At 38.6% G+C, this 18194-nt stretch overlaps 1 protein-coding gene across 1 annotated transcript in view; it reads left to right on the forward strand.

Moving 5' to 3' along the window:
• The window catches only part of LOC128640482 (RRP12-like protein), a gene marked incomplete at its 3' end in the record, with an annotated part of 160986 nt that extends 142792 nt beyond the window's left edge, over positions 1-18194 (forward strand). The window contains 5 exon segments of the mRNA XM_053692960.1: positions 8198-8355; positions 12408-12499; positions 15123-15284; positions 15835-16004; positions 18095-18194. Of these exon segments, the coding sequence (XP_053548935.1) occupies positions 8198-8355; positions 12408-12499; positions 15123-15284; positions 15835-16004; positions 18095-18194 (682 nt within the window).

Below are 18194 nucleotides of genomic sequence, written 5' to 3' on the forward strand. Positions count from 1 at the left end.
ATGACGTCCCTTAAAGGAACCGTCATTAGTCGGGAGACATCGGAAGAAGAGGATGGATCCGCGTCGCCTGCTTCAAGATGGACCCGCTCCGCACCGGATGGAAGAAGATCGAAGATTCCGCTTGGAGAAGATGTTTGCCGGTCCGGATGTCCTCTTCTTGCCGGATAGGAGGAAGACTTTGGAGCACCGGATTATGGATCGCCAACCCCCGCTTGGGTTGGATGAAGATCTTGGAGCCAGGACGGATCGGTGATACCTGGATGGTGAAGACAAGGTAGGAAGATCTTCAGGGGCTTAGTGTTAGGTTTATTTAAGGGGGGTTTGGGTTAGATTAGGGGTATGTGGGTGGTGGGTTGTAATGTTGGGGGGGGGGGGGTATTGTATTTATTCTTTTACAGGCAAAAGAGCTGAAATTCTTGGGGCATGCCCCGCAAAGGGCCCTGTTCAGGGCTGGTAAGGTAAAAGAGCTTGTAACTTTTTTAATTTAGAATAGGGTAGGGAATTTTTTATTTTGGGGGGCTTTGTTATTTTATTAGGGGGCTTAGAGTAGGTGTAATTAGTTTAAAATTGTGGTAATATTTTTCTTATGTTTGTAAATATTTTTTTATTTTCTGTAACTTAGTTCTTTTTTATTTTTTGTACTTTAGCTAGTTTATTTAATTGTATTTATTTGTAGCAATTGTGTTTAATTAATTTATTGATAGTGTAGTGTTAGGTTAATTGTAGGTAATTGTAGGTAGTTTATTTAATTATTTTATTGATAGGGTAGTGTTAGGTTTAATTATAACTTAGGTTAGGATTTATTTTACAGGTAAATTTGTTATTATTTTAACTAGGTAACTATTAAATAGTTCTTAACTATTTAATAGCTATTGTACCTGGTTAAAATAATTACAAAGTTGCCTGTAAAATAAATATTAATCCTAAAATAGCTACAATATAATTATAATTTATATTGTAGCTATATTAGGATTTATTTTACAGGTAAGTATTTAGCTTTAAATAGGAATAAGTTATTTAATAAGAGTTAATTTATTTCGTTAGATAAAAATTATATTTAACTTAGGGGGGTGTTAGTGTTAGGGTTAGACTTAGCTTTAGGGGTTAATCCATTTATTAGAATAGCGGTGAGCTCCGATCGGAAGTTTAGGGGTTAATAATTGAAGGTAGGTGTCGGCGATGTTAGGGAGGGCAGATTAGGGGTTAATACTATTTATGATAGGGTTAGTGAGGCGGATTAGGGGTTAATAACTTTATTATAGTAGCGCTCAGGTCCGCTCGGCAGATTAGGGGTTAATAAGTGTAGGCAGGTGTCGGCGACGTTGTGGGGGGCAGATTAGGGGTTAATAAATATAATATAGGGGTCGGCGATGTTAGGGCAGCAGATTAGGGGTACATAGGGATAACGTAGGTGGCGGCGTTTTACGGAGCGGCAGATTAGGGGTTAATAATAATATGCAGGGGTCGGCGATAGCGGGGGCGGCAGATTAGGGGTTAATAAGTGTAAGGTTAGGGGTGTTTAGACTCGGGGTACATGTTAGAGTGTTAGGTGCAGACGTAGGAAGTGTTTCCCCATAGGAAACAATGGGGCTGCGTTAGGAGCTGAACGCTGCTTTTTTGCAGGTGTTAGGTTTTTTTTCAGCTCAAACAGCCCCATTGTTTCCTATGGGAGAATCGTGCACGAGCACGTTTTTGATGCCGGCCGCGTCCGTAAGCAGCTCTGGTATCGAGAGTTGCATTTGCGGTAAAAATGCTCTACGCTCCTTTTTTGGAGCCTAACGCAGCATTTGTTTGAACTCTCGATACCAGAGTTAAATTTATGGTGCGGCCAGAAAAAAACCCGCGGAGCGTTAACAGCCCTTTTACCGCCGAACTCTAAATCTAGGCCTAAATCTGTTTAACATGTCTATGCCATCAGATAACCTATGTTCTGTGTGTGTAGAGACAAATGTGTTCCCCCTTTGAGTGTTTGTGATAATTGTGCCATAGCGTCCAAACAAAATAAGGACAGCTCTGTTACATTTCATAATGTTGCCCAAGATAATTTATCTAATGAAGGTAGTGAGGATAATTCTACATCCTCTCCTTCTGTGTCTACACCAGCTTTGCCCGCGCAGGCGACACCTAGCGCGCCAGTGCTTATGTCTATGCAACAATTAACAGCAGTAGTGGATAATTCTATAGCAAATCTTTTATCCAAACTGCCAGCATTTCAGAGAAAGCGTGATTGTTCAGTTTTAAATACAGATAAAAAAAGGATGAACAATCAGACGCTGACGATGCCTTATCTATTTTACCCTCACATCAATCGGAATTGGCTGTGAGGGAAGGGCTGTCTGAGGGTGAAATTTCAGACTCAGGAAAAATTTCTCAACAGGCAGAACCTGATATAGTAGCATTTAAATTTAAGCTAGAACATCTCCGCGCTTTGCTTAAGGAGGTATTAGCTACTCTGGATGACTGTGATTCTGTAGTAGTACCAGAGAAGTTGTGCAAATTGGACAAATTTTTAGAGGTCCCAGTGCACGAAGACGCTTTCCAATACCCAAGAGGGTAGCGAGCATAGTGGATAAGGAGTGGGAGAAGCCAGGTGTACCCTTTGCCCCACCTCCTATATTTAAGAAAATGTTTCCCATAGTAGACCCTAGAAGGGACGCATGGCAGACGGTCCCGAAGGTTGAGGGAGCTGTTTCAACACTAGCGAAGCGCACAACTATTCCTATAGAGGACAGTTGCGCTTTCAAAGATCCTATGGATAAAAATTGGAAGGATTGCTTAAAAAAGATTTTTGTTCAACAAGGGTTCATCCTTCAACCAGCTACGTGTGTTATTACTGTCACTTCAGCGGCGTCCTTTTGGTTCGAGGAACTAGAAAGGTCGCTCCAGAAAGAGACTTCCTATGAAGAAGTCATGGACAGAATTCACGCATTAAAGTTAGCTAATTCCTTTATATTGGATGCCGCTTTTCAAATAACGAAATTGGCGGCGAAAAACTCAGGTTTTGCTATAGTAGCGCGGAGGGCGCTTTGGCTAAAATCCTGGTCGGCAGATGTGTCGTCCAAGACTAAGTTACTTAATATTCCTTTCAAGGGTAAGACCCTTTTTGGGCCGGAATTGAAGGAAATTATTTCAGACATCACTGGGGGTAAGGGCCATGCCCTCCCACAGGATAGGCCTTTTAAGGCTAAGGACAAGTCTAATTTTCGTTCCTTTCACAATTTCAGGAACGGACCGGCTAATAACTCCACTGCCGCTAGACAAGAAGGTAACGCGGCCCAGCCCAAACCCGCTTGGAAGCCCATGCAAGGCTGGAACAAGGGTAAACAGACCAAGAAACCTGCTGCTGCTACCAAGACAGCATGAAGGGGTAGCCCCCGATCCGGGACCGGATCTGGTAGGGGGCAGACTATCTCTCTTCGCTCAGGCTTGGGCAAGAGATGTTCCGGATCCCTGGGTACTAGAAATAGTCTCCAAGGGATACCTGCTAGAGTTCAAGGGACTTCCTCCAAAGGGAATATTCCACCTGTCTCACTTATCTTCAGACCAGATAAAGAAACAGGCATTCTTACATTGTGTAAGAGACCTATCAAAGATGGGAGTGATAAACCCAGTCCCCTCCGGGGAACAAGGTCTAGGTTTTTACTCAAACCTGTTTGTGGTTCCCAAAAAAGAGGGAACTTTCAGGCCAATCCTGGATTTAAAGATATTAAACAATTTCCTCAGAGTTCCATCCTTCACGTGGCTCTTCCATTCGGTTTAGCCACCGCTCCCAGAATTTTCTCAAAGGTGCTAGGGTCCCTTCTAGCGGTCCTAAGGCCGAGGGGCATCGCTGTAGCACCTTATCTAGACGACATCCTAATCCAAGCGTCATTTCTTTCCAAAGCGAGGGCCCACACAGACATTGTGTTGGCTTTTCTCAGATCTCACGGGTGGAAGGTGAACATAGAAAAGAGTTCACTGTCACCGTCCACAAGGGTTCCATTTCTGGGAACAATAATAGATTCAATGGAAATGAAGATCTTCCTGACAGAAGTCAGAAAGTTAAAGCTTCTAAACGCTTGTCAAGTTCTTCATTCTATTCCTCAACCCTCCATAGCTCGGTGCATGGAAGTAATAGGACTAATGGTCGCAGCAATGGACGTGGTTCCTTTTGCTCGAATTCATCTAAGACCATTACAGCTGTGCATGCTCAATCAGTGGAATGGGGACTATACAGACTTGTCTCCCCAAATTCAAGTAGACCAGGTAACCAGGGACTCACTTCTCTGGTGGTTGACCCAGGATCACCTGTCTCAGGGAATGAGTTTCCGCAGACCGGAGTGGGTCATTGTCACGACCGACGCCAGCCTCTTGGGGTGGGGCGCGGTCTGGGACTCCCTGAAAGCTCAGGGCCTATGGTCTCGGGAAGAGTCGCTTCTCCCGATAAACATTTTGGAACTAAGAGCAATATTCAATGCGCTCCTGGCTTGACCTCAGCTAGCGAAAGCCAGGTTCATAAGATTTCAGTCGGACAACATAACGACTGTTGCGTACATCAATCATCAGGGGGGAACAAAGAGTTCCCTAGCGATGAAGGAAGTAACCAAGATAATCCAATGGGCAGAGAATCACTCCTGCCATCTATCTGCTATTCACATCCCAGGAGTAGACAACTGGGAGGCGGACTATTTGAGTCGTCAGACTTTCCATCCGGGGGAGTAGGAACTCCACCCGGAGGTCTTTGCTCAGTTAACCCAATTATGGGGCATTCCAGACATGGATCTAATGGCGTCCCGTCAGAACTTCAAGATTCCTTGTTACGGGTCCAGATCCAGGGATCCCAAGGCGATTCTAGTGGATGCATTAGTGGCGCCTTGGTCGTTCAACCTAGCGTATGTGTTTCCACCGTTTCCTCTCCTTCCCAGGCTCATAGCCAGGATCAAACAGGAAAAGGCCTCGGTGATTCTGATAGCTCCTGCGTGGCCACGCAGGACTTGGTATGCAGACCTGGTGAATATGTCATCGGCTCCACCATGGAAGCTACCTTTGAGACAGGATCTTCTAGTACAAGGTCCATTCGAACATCCAAATCTAGTTTCTCTGCAGCTGACTGCTTGGAAATTGAACGCTTGATTTTATCCAAACGTGGGTTTTCGAATTCTGTGACAGATACTCTGGTCCAAGCCAGAAAACCTGTGACTAGAAAGATTTACCATAAAATATGGCGTAAATATATCTGTTGGTGTGAATCCAAGGGATTCTCCTGGAGTAAAATAAAAATTCCAAGGATTCTCTCCTTTCTCCAAGAAGGTTTGGATAAAGGGTTGTCCGCTAGTTCTCTAAAGGGACAGATTTCTGCTTTATCTGTCTTGTTACACAAACGACTGGCAGCTGTGCCAGATGTACAAGCTTTTGTTTAGGCTTTGGTTAGAATCAAGCCTGTTTACAGAACCATGACTCCTCCTTGGAGTCTAAATTTAGTTCTTTCAGTTCTTCAAGGGGTTCCGTTTGAACCTTTACATTCCATAAATATTAAGTTATTATCTTGGAAAGTACTGTTTTTGGGTGCTATTTCTTCTGCTAGAAGAGTTTCTGAATTATCTGCTTTGCAGTGTAATCCACCCTATCTGGTTTTCCATTCAGATAAGGTTGTTTTGCGTACTAAGCCTGGTTTTCTTCCAAAAGTTGTTTCCAACAAGAATATTAACCAGGAAATAGTTGTTCCTTCTCTGTGTCCGAAACCAGTTTCAAAGAAGGAACGTTTATTACACAATTTAGATGTTGTTCGTGCTTTAAAGTTCTATTTAGAAGCAACAAAAGATTTTAGACAAACCTCATCTTTGTTTGTCGTTTACTCTGGTAAGAGGAGAGATCAAAAAGCTACTGCTACCTCTCTCTCTTTCTGGCTAAAAAGCATTATCCGCTTGGCTTATGAGACTGCCGGACGACAGCCTCCTGACCGAATCACAGCTCACTCTACTAGGGCTGTGGCTTCCACATGGGCCTACAAGAACGAGGCTTCTGTTGATCAGATATGTAAGGCAGCGACTTGGTATTCTCTGCACACTTTTGCCAAATTCTACAAATTTGATACTTATGCTTCTTCGGAGGCTATTTTTGGGAGAAAGGTTTTGCAAGCCGTGGTGCCTTCCATTTAGGTAACCTGATTTGCTCCCTCCCTTCATCCGTGTCCTAAAGCTTTGGTATTGGTTCCCACAAGTAATGGATGACGCCGTGGACCGGACACACCAATGTTGGAGAAAACAGAATTTATGCTTACCTGATAAATTACTTTCTCCAACGGTGTGTCCGGTCCACGGCCCGCCCTGGTTTTCCTAATCAGGTTGAAATTTTTTTTATCTTTATACACTACAGTCACCACGGCACCCTATAGTTTCTCCTTTTTCTCCTAACCGTCGGTCGAATGACTGGGGGCGGAGCTAGAGGGGGAGCTATATGGACAGCTCTGCTGTGTGCTCTCCTTGCCTTTCCCTGTAGGGGAGGAGAATATCCCACAAGTAATGGATGACGCCGTGGACCGGACACACCGTTGGAGAAAGTAATTTATCAGGTAAGCATAAATTCTGTTTTCTTTGAAATAAATGCTAATCTAAATAACTGCCTCTTAAAGGGACACTGAACCCAGATTTTTTCTTTCGTGATTCAGATAGAGCATGCAATTTTAAGCAACTTTCGTATTTACTCCTATTATCAAATTTTCTTCATTCTCTTGGTATCTTTGTTTGAAAAGCAAGAATGTAAGTTTAGATGCCGGTCCATTTTTTTGTGAACAACCTGGGTTGTCTTTGCTGATTGGTGGATAAATTCACCCACCAATAAAGTGCTGTCCAGGGCCTGAACCAAAAATTGTCTGGCTTCTTAGCTTGGATGTCTTCTTTTTCAAATAAAGATAGCAAGAGAACGAAGAACAATTGATAATAGGAGAAAATGAGAAAGTTGCTTATGAAAGAAAAAAATTGGGTTCAGCATCCCTTTAATAATTCAAAGGGTTTATTTACTTACTAATACAATTAGATCATATGAGGTAATGCTTTGGAAATGAAGGCAGAAATCTATAAAATCCGATAATTTTATAACTTGCATGACTTTGTTTTTGTATTTTCATCCAGAATATTCAAGTTCAAAATTAACATCTTCAACCATAGATTTGTTTTCACGTTTCTTTACTAGCAAGGGACATATAATTATTTTATAGGAAATTAGCAAATCTAGACTAGTATCCCCACTTGCTTTTCCCCAGAGTGCTCTGTATACACTGTTAGCAATGCATCAGGGAACTCTGGGTAATATATGCAAACTAGTTATACAATATTTCACGCTTTTTGCTTCCAAGTACTGTTTTAACCCCAGCATACGTAGTCATTGAGGGGTTAAACACCGCAATCCCCTTTATGGGGTGGATGCAGCCAGGTTATTAGCAAAAACATTACTCTTTATTGTGAAAAGCCATTTGTTGAATGTGATTTTTATTTCCCCTAGTCTTGAGAAGCGAATGATTACTTGTACATTCTCATGGAAAAATGTAGCAGGCGAGCAGCAATATAAACGGTATAATAAAAAGTGTAACCGAATGTAAAACCTGGCATTTTTATAAAGAGAAGATACTTTTTGGAAAAAAAACAAATACTGATTTTTTTACAGCGCCAAAGCTAGTTTCCACTAACATCCGGAAGAGCATTTCTGTGGATTAATCCTTTATTGGGGGTCTTTACTGGCTGCATATTTAGGGGCTCAGAGCAGTTCTGCGTTTGTCAGATAAGACAATATTGAGTAATGTGGAATGAAACACACAATTTTTCTTTCATGATTCAAATAGAGTTTCCAGTTTCTAAACAATTTCCCAGTTTACGTATTTTGTCTGGTTCTCATGGTGTCCTTTGCTGAAAAGCATACCTAGGTAGGCTTAGAAGCAGCAATGCACTACTGGGAGCTAGCTGTTTATTGGTGGCTTCTTTTTATTGGCTCACCTAATGTATTCAGCTAGCTCTCAATGATGCATTGCTGCTCCTTAAAAACCTTTACCAAGAAAATTAAACAAGTTTGATAATGAAAATAAATAGGAAAGTTTTTTTTAAATTGTATGTTCTATCTGCATCATGAAAGAGATTTTTTTAAATGTCCCTTAACATTCAATAGAAAATATTGCTTGTGTCCCTTTAATTCCATGGCCGCTTAATATTAATTTTTATTTTACCAGATCAAATGGGCGTGGAAGTGATTGAGCCGCTGCTGGAAAATGTCTGCCTTCTATTGACCGCCAGAACACGAGAAATTGTGAAAGCAGGGCTGGGCTTCATTAAAGTTATCCTCTTCATTATGGACATGAAGGTCCTTTCCAAACATCTGCAATTAATGGTAAGAAACATAACTTGTAACTGTAAAAACATTGAGAAATTTGCCTTTGTAAGATAGAGCTGTCTTTGCTAAACCTGGTTGAAATGAATACTTTGTTTTCTATAGAAGGAACAATTCGGTTTAGTGAGCATAGGAAACCTTTTTTGTATCTTAGTGTTCTGTTATCTCCTATTTGCGATACTCTTTTTAAAGGGACAGTCTACACAACATTTTTTATTGTTTTAAGATGATCAATTTTTTTTACCCATTCCCTAGTTTTGCATAACCAACACTGTTATATTAAAGGGACACTTAACACCTGATAAAAATAATTAAAAAGAATGTTTTCTTATGAATTCAAATCAAGTAACCACTACCAAAGTGTTGAAAATAATTGATTTGTAGATGAATGCTAATAAGGTGCTTGATTGTCCCATGTAAGGTGCCATATTAGAACGCACGTTACACTGGGGCACAACAGTCATGTGACTCAATGCAGAGTCACATGGCACGCACTTCATATCTCCTTATAATGTATGCATGCATATAGGAAACACAGCAGCAGCAGCACTCAATATTATGCAGACAGAGCTTGTGCTGCAGTTTAGTTACTGAAATAAAACATTTTATTATTATGCTTTTCTATGTATAAAAAAAAAAGCTTACTTTTCAAACATTACCACTCTGACATTCCTAAGTGTGCACTGTGAATGCACGGCACTCGGCAGGGTTATAAATGTAAATCTGACAAGCTCCGGTCTCCGGTCTGGAGAGGGAGGGGCCGAGGGGGGAGAGAGGGCAGAGAGACTCCAGTCCGTGGGAGAAAAGACTGAATAACTCATGAGGCAAATACTTTTTCCTGGAGATTTGTTCAATACAATATTTTATTTTCATACATCTACATTACAAATATACAGTAATATATGTATATTTGTAATGTAGATGTATGAAAATAAAACTAAAAATTGTATTGAACAAATCTCCAGGAAAAAGTATTTACAGCATGAGTTATTCAGTCTTTTCTCCCATGGACTGGAGTCTCTCTGCTCTCTCTCCCCCCTCGGCCCCTCCCTCTCCAGACCGGAGCTTGTCAGATTTATATTTATAACCCTGCTGAGTGCCGTGCATTCATGCACACTTAGGAATGTCAGAGTGGTAATGTTTGAAAAGTAAGCTTTTTTTTACATAGAAAAGCATAATAATAAAATGTTTTATTTCAGTAACTAAACTGCAGCACAAGCTCTGTCTGCATAATATTGAGTGCTGCTGCTGTGCTTTTTTTATGCGTACATTATAGGGAGATACAGTATGAAAAGCGTGTCATGTGACTCCTGTGCTGGTAAAATATGGCGGCATACATAGCTGCATCAAGCCCTGGATATGTATACTATTAGAAAAAATTTTCTTGAAATGTTTTGTGTAAGCTGAAGCTACAGCATAAAGAGCTGTACTCGGTTTTTTATTATTATTCAGTAGAAGTTAGTTTAAATGATTTTTTGCAGTCAAGTGTTTAATGTCCCTTTAATACACTTTTTTACCTCTTTGATTACCTTGTATCTAATCCTCTGCAAACTGCCCCCTTATTTCAGTTCTTTTGATAGACTTGCATTTTAGCCAGTTAGTGCTGACTCCTTGGTAACTCTCTGCACTAGCATAGTCGTATCTATATGGCACACATGAACTAACACCCTCTAGTAGTAATAAACTGTAAATGCCTTCAGATAAGAGGCGGCCTTCAATGTCTAAGAAATTAGCTTATGAACCTCCTAGGTTTAGCTTTCCTCTAAGAATACCAAGAGAACAAAGCAAAATTGGTGATAAAAGTAAATTGGAAAGTTGTTTAAGATTACATTCCCTATCTGAATCATGAAAGTTTATTTTGGACTAGACTGTCCCTTTAAGTATCTAGGCCAAATATACGTGTAACCGTTTTTATATCTATTTTACTGCCACTACAGAGAAGCTTGGGCTATGACTACCCCCCCCCCCAGACAAGTGTTTTTCAACTTCAGCTAGTTAACATATTGGGTGAGACAATAAGATGATGCATATATTTGCAGCCACCAATAAGCAGGTACTCTAACAACCCAGATTTACATGATATCTGAACTAGAGCAAAGGTGGAAATTAGCTAATCAGTAACCATGGTTACTAACCTGCACTCACCCATCAGCTGATTTTCTCTTGTGCTCTAATTCAGATATCATGAAAATTTGTTTTGTTAGTGTGCCCTTAAAGGGACATTAAACCGAAATGTTTTTCTTTCATGATTGAGATAGAGCATGTGATTTTAAACAACCTTCCAGTTTACTTCTAGTATCTAATTTTCTTTGTTCCTTTTATCATTTGTTGAATAGGATACTTAGGCTCAAGAGCTGCTTATTGGTGGCTGCAAATATATGCATCATCTTATTGTCTCACCCAATATGTTAACTAGCTCACAGTAATGCATTGCTGCTTCTTCAACAAAAGTTAACAAGAGAATGAAGCAAATTAGATAATATAAGTAAACTGGAAAGTTTTTTAAAATTGTCTGATTCACAAAAGAACATTTTTGGGTTTCATATCCCTTTAAGTCTGGGGTTGAAGAACACTGTCCTAGCCTCCCATTATATAATATTTTTAATTTCTTGTGCTTGTGTTTTTCGTTGGATGCTTGTTTCTATTAAAATAGAATAATAGAACACATGTTGATAAAGACATGTGGTGTGTCAATGTCATCACTGTTGGTGATAAAGTAATAGTTAAGTATCATTAAATAGCTTCCGTCTTAAAGGGACACTTTAGTCAAAATTAAACTTTAATGATTCAGATAGATCATGCAATTTTAAACAACTTTCCAATTTACTTCCATTAAGAAAATGTGCACAGTCTTTTTAGATTTACACTTCTTGAGTCACCAGCTTCTACTGAGCATGTGCAAGAATTTACAGAATATATGTATATGCATTTGTGATTGGCTGATGCCTGTCACATGATACAGGTGAAGTGGAAATAGACATAACTTTAAAATTTGCACATGTGTTATACGCACACATATTTCCTGCACCATAACATTGGCTTTAGGTAGTATAAAAGATTTTCTTCATGATAAGGTAATAAGTTAGCAGAACAAGGAAATTGCTGCTGCAGAGCCTTACTGATCCTCGGAGTGTAGCTGGAAACTCAAGGGTAATAACAGCGTCCTTACACAGCTGTGAGGGGTGCACTCCAGAAACCGGACGAGTAAGCCGTAAACACAACACAGGCAATTTGAAAAAAAAAAAACAGCACAAAATGCACCTTTCAAAAATAAAACTTGGCTTTTATTTCAGTTTCATAAAATCAGAGACAGCCGTTGCATCCTGATGCGTTTTATGCCTCACAGGCACTTAATCATAGAGATAAACCAGCAGAAGACTATTAGAGTATGAAAAAGTGCAAACTAGACATAATCTTAATTAATAGTTGTTAAACATGTCAGACATCATACACCTTTGAAATAATGCTCCGTTCTAGATTATTTCATTTAATGGTGGCACTGGTTATGTTTAACACCTTAACAACTGATGTGCCCTGTAAGGTATTAAAGAAACCATTTTAAAGGCACAGGATCATACTTTTAGTCACAATAAGAATATATTTAAGTAATGCAGATACCATAGAAACCAATAAGGCCTACAACAGACATTTTCTTTTCCCCCTTTAATTCTCATGATTAGTACAGAGTAAGCAAAATATGCATTGGTGATGCGCCTAATAGTAGTGTCTCACTGTCAAAAAAGCTCAATGAAGAGTCTGTTTTTGTTCCTGCAATCTTTATTGACAAATGTTTACCCTGTTTTTCCCCACAAATATTTGTTTTCTAAACTACGCAATCTGGAGTCAGTCTCTACCTGTTAAATCTTAATGTATATCATTGCTGTCATGTAGAATGTGTATTTTTATAGCCATGAATTCAAAGGCATCAAAATTCACATCCTGTATGAAAGTAAAGCTAAAATGTTTGCAATCACATTTCCAAATGGATCTTGGGCTTTTTTATTTTACAGTTCTTTATTATTATTATTTTTTATTTTTTCCCCTTCTTTTAGGTGGAATCAATAGGAAATATAAACGGTGATATGAGGCGACACTTCCGGATGAAGCTCAGAACTATCTTCACAAAGTTAATAAGAAAGTTTGGGTAAGAGAAACTACTTATCTTGCTGGTAACTGGGAAATACTGTTATTCTAAAAGATGAAACCTAATGCGTGCGTGGTTATTTATTAACTTTATTCTTGTAAGTTTGATGATATAGTAGAACTTAATAAAAGGGACATTATATACTGAATACATTTTAAAAGCAGAGTATTGAGGTTATCCCCTGCCCCCCTTTAGTAATAGGTGCTTCTGTTTGTTCAAATCTAGCTTTCATTGCATTACAGAGCGGACATGTTTGCACATTTTCAGCAACTCTCCTTTGTATACCTGCAGTGTAACCTAAGTTTCAAAATGGTGGCACCCACAATTAGAGGGAGATGTATGAAATGTTTTTAGTGTTTAATACAGGGCTCACAAAACCCAGGGCACCAGGGAGCCACTTGAGCCTTAAAATTAGGCCCTGGCACCCAGGTTTACAGTCCCCAAGATACCAATAAGTGCCCCCTATATATCTCATATGGATGCTCAAAAGATTCTGGCTTTGCAGGTTTTCATACTGGTTCCTTGCCCATACCACGTTACAAAACCCATGATGTCTCTACAGACTCTCTTCTAGGCACTGTAAATACAGATAATTTGCAGTCAGAAAATACAGTCAGCATTGTCACAATGAATATAATACACATGTAACTAGATTTTCAGCCTTATCAATCAACACATGTTGAATACTTTATCTAAGACTACTGAATAATGCTTTTTAAGTACAAATACTATAACTACCTCATATATCCCAGGTGGTGGATGGGCATGGGTCCTTTTGTCCATGGGCATAAGACAGTGCAGCCCTTACGACACTGTCTCTGTAAGTGTGTCTCTCACTCCCACTCCCTTTTTGCCTTTTGCAACTTTTCATGTCCAGCACATTCCTCTTTTTTTTTTTCCCCTGATGTTTTGCCTGGATTTGCAAACTAGCCACCACACCAATGAGGGCATCTGTGTAACTTTTTTCTGCCTCCTTATCTATTGCCATATATGTTTATTTCCACTACCATTTGACTTTTCCAGATTCAGGAATTCTTCACCTTTTGCAAACATTTCTCCCTCTGGTTCACATGCTGTTTTTTTTCTGGCCTACTTTTGCTCACGTTATTCAGAGGACCATTAAGCTCATTGCTAAGACAGCTCTTTCTATCCCATTTGAAGTAATGGGATGGATCTTAACTTGGCTTCCATTAGCTACTTGCTCCTCTAGAAAACCTTGCATCCTTTGTATAGTGGTGCCATAATATATAGTTTGCACTAGACCTCCAAGCTAAGTTCATTAGTTGGATTTTTGTTAATGCAGATGGCATGCACTTTGGTTGAGCTATTATATTGGCAAGACCCAATAGCTGGCCACATTGTACTATTGCAGTGAGGTAAAACAACTGCAGTTGCCTCCATTAGATATCAGAGGTTTTTTGTTACTTCCCGGGCATTTTTAGAGTGATGTCTCGAGACACTGGCACACATGGGGTAGACAGCTTCAATGTCTTCTCTAACTGGAGATCTCTGTATCCTTGAGTGTTTTGAGACTATATGGATTCACAGGGTCAGCTTTATGTTTTTGATATAGCTTCACTTCTCATCTTTTTCAAAAAAATAATAAATAAATTATAATTTATTATCCCCATCACATCATATATGGGGTGAGGTTTGTTTTCCAACATTGAACTGTCTACCTGACAGTAATTCACTCTTTATGCCTCTTCTTTGGTTCCATCTTTAGGTAATTTTACCTCCTGGAGGACCTAACTTTTTAAGGCATTTTCTGGAGAAAATGTTATTGTACTCCTTTTTATTTGTTATCCACTCACATTTATTTTGTTCCTATTTGGGTGCTTGTTTTACATGGTTTCTCACCTTGTTTTTGTTATTATTTTTCTCAGACCTTCAGATTTTGGAAGAACATTTATCATTTGATCTAGCAGGCACACGTTAGTTTCTATCCATAGCAGGTGATTCATACTTTTGTACAAACCTGTTGTGAATCACCAACTGCTTCATGGGCCATCACTATAAACTTGGGAGAAAACACATTCTGAGTGACGGCACATAAAGAACCTCAATATCTTTGCATTTCTGGTCTGTCTTTCATTTCCCTTCACCTCTGATCCTCCCTTAAATGTAAACACTAGAGGAAGCTGGAAATAGGTGAGATGAAGAGAGATTCCAGTGTAAATTTGTTTTAAAGTCTCTCTTCTCTATTCTTAAAGGGATGCTTTCTAATTTACGCCTATTCATTTTTCTTTGTTCTGTTGGTATCTTTATTTGAAAAAGCTGGATTGAAAGCCCATTTTGGGTTCAGAACACTGGATATAACTTGTTGATTGGCGGCTGAATGAAGCCACCATTAAGCAAACATAACCCAGGTGCTGTACCAATAATGAGCTGGCTCCTTAGCTTGCATTCCTGCTTTTAAAATAAAGATATAAAAAAAACTAAGAAAAAATTGGAGTAAATTAAAAAGTTGCTTAAAATTGCATGATCTATCTGAATCATGAAAGAGAAAAGTATCCCTTTAACATATTAGTTTTGAATCACCTCCTGCTTTATTCGCTGGCCCTCGTGTAAAGAAGGGGATTGGGTAGTGAGTATAAAATCTTGTTTTCTACTCTATCCCTAGGTTTGATGTGGTGAAAAACATGCTACCTGAGGAGTACCATAAGGTCCTGATCAATATCCGTAAGGCAGAGTCCAGAACCAAAAAACAGAAGGCTCTGAAACAAGCAGCAGATGAGGGTGAAGTTGAAGATGACGAGGATATTACAAAGCCTAAGGGTGATAGGTAACATCTCTATTTTACTTGCTGACACTTCCTTGTTTGATTTTCTTTCTTCTTATTTTTTATTACAGATATATATTTTTATTTCATTAAAGGGACAGTAAGCACCAAAATTGTTATTGTTTAAAAAGATAGACAATGCCCTTACTACCCATTCCCCAGCTTTGCACAACTAACATGGTTATATTAATATACTTTATAACCTTTAAACCTCTAAATTTCAGACAGCCTCTTATCACATGCTTTTTTATTAGCTTTCCATAACAGGAGAGTGCTAGTTAATGTGAGCCATATAGATAACATTGTGCTCACACCCGTGCAGTTATTTAAGAGTTGGCACAACACAGCACTAATTGGCTAAAATGCAAAACTGGGGAATATGTAATAAAGGGATTATCTTTCTTTTTAAACAATAACAATTATGTAGTAGACTGTCCCTTTAATAACTTTTTAGTTTAAAATGTAATTAAGGACTTCTAAATCTGTATTCTCTATTTTAGTCCATGATACAAATGTCCAGACCTTTTTTGTTTTCTTTTAAATTTGTTTTTAGTATCGATGACATCCTAGCTGATACCGATGATGAAGATAGTGAAGAAGATGTAAAGAAAACTAAACAGCAGAAGAAGCAAGCCAAGCGGAAAAGTCACGCATGGCTTAAGGAAGGCGAGGAAGATGAGCCCCTGAACTTCCTGGATTCAAATGCAGCTCAGAGAGTCCTAGGTAAGACCCTGTAATTTGTTTAAAGGGACAGTATACAGTAAAATTTGTTTTTCCTTTAATGTATTTAGAATGATTTGTTATATCAGCTGCACAGTATAACATGTATGATAAATGGCTTTATTTGTGTATATGAAATAGCTAGTCTTGTGCTTTGAACCCACAACCTATTAAAATAGATTGAGCTTGCAGGTAAAATCAAATATTTGTTTTATCACTTTTACACAAACATGCTTTCTTGTCTTAGAACCTATCTGTAAACCAAAGCCAATACTTTGGAAAATTAAAATGTTATCTCTACACCCTACTGCGAGTGTAATTTCTTCTGCTAGCTGTGTCTACAAAGCTTTTCAATAGCCTATGCTTAAGTATAACAGTTTTCAGTATAGGTAGGGATACCTCAGGCTAAATCGGCTATATTTCTTATGCTGAAATAAAGGTAGATAAGTTACCTGTAAACAATTTCATACACTCAGTTAAAATGGATCATGGAGAACAAAATAAAGAGGAGAAAGATTTTAGGTAAACTGTCCCTTTTTATGACACTTGCAGGCACTAAGATTACCCCAGCGGAATTCTGTCATTTTATTGTTTTTTGGCTTTTCTGGTAACTTAACTAATGTGTCAATTTTAGAGGGACATTTTCTTCTTTTATCTAAACAATGAGGTATTGTCTGTATTTCTTTAAACAGATGATGAATATTTTGTTCATGTCTATGTCCCTGTCCATATATTAAACTAGTTTTCCATATGAGGTCAGTTGAGACCGAAGTGTGTGTTGTACACAAATGTGTTTCCTGTTACTTTCCTTGTTGATCACTTTGACTTTGATGAAACTTTCTTCATTAAAAGATTAGAACAATAGAATATGGTGTATAATATAAAAGACAATTAAAGAGCATTTATTCTGGATTTTAAATGAGCAGTAGATTTTTTTTTTCTGACATATTTCAACATATTGAAATTTCCTTTAGTTTTCCCATCCCCTGTATCATGTGACAGACCTCAGCGAATCACACACTCATGTATGTGTGTATATATATATAATATATATATATATACACACACACACACACACACACACACACACACTTTGGACTCCTGCACATGCTCAGCATAAGCTGGTGCCTCAGAAAATATGCATATAAAAAGATTTTGCACATTTTGATCCTGGAAAGTGTTTAAAAATGGCATGCTGTATCTGACTCATTACATATTAATGTTTTACTCTACATAGAGTAGTATAGCACACACATTATTGTAAATAAAGGCAGTAAATGAGCTTACTCAGACACCAGTCACATGTTTTTGTGCTTTTGTTTAAAGGGACCGTGTCCTTAATGTGTTTAAATGACTTGTTACACCAGCTGCAGCGTATAACATGTGAGACATTGCTTATTTAGTTTATCTTTGCTTATGAAATAGCTGGGGGGGGATTTTCTTTGAAACCACAACCTATTAAATTGGATTGAGCTTGCAGGCAAATCAGATTTAATTAATCACTTTGTGTACGTGAACATGCTTCTTTATATTCTGTATACCAAAGCCCAGTAGTTGAAGAGAACATCTTAATCTTTTTTTACCACCCACTGGGAGTGTAATTTGTTCAGCTAGCTCTGTTAACGCAGCTTTTCTTTTGCCTATACTTAAATATAAATACTTTCAGTATAGGTAGGGATACCACAAGCAAAATCAGCTATTTCAAATGCTGACATAAAGTAAAAGGTGCTATTTCTAAACCATTTTATGTACTCCAGCAATGGATCATTGGGAACAAATTAAATGGGAGAAAACTTTAGGGTAAACTGTCTCTTTAAGATTCATTTTGACTTTAGTGTTCTTTTAATATTTTACTTGACACTTTTTTAATGGCATAATAAAAAATGTCCCTTTACAGGACATGGTGAGTAAGTCCAAAGCATTAAATAGCTAGAATACAGCAGATCAGTGATTCCTTTAAAACACAAATTTATCAGTTGGGCCTCAACGATTAGCTGTCGCTATTTATGTAATTTTTCACATTCTTCTACTAACCAGAGTTGATTTATGAAACTGGTATAGAAATATACTGAGATGTTGTTTTTGTTTCACAGCCACAAAACCCGGCCTAAAGAACGCAAAACTAAAGCACGACTTCAAAACCTCATCAGATGGCCGTCTTATTATTCCAGATGATGATGCAGAAGAAAAGAA

This window comes from Bombina bombina, chromosome 9 (assembly GCF_027579735.1).
Source record: "Bombina bombina isolate aBomBom1 chromosome 9, aBomBom1.pri, whole genome shotgun sequence".
Lineage (NCBI taxonomy): Eukaryota > Metazoa > Chordata > Amphibia > Anura > Bombinatoridae > Bombina > Bombina bombina.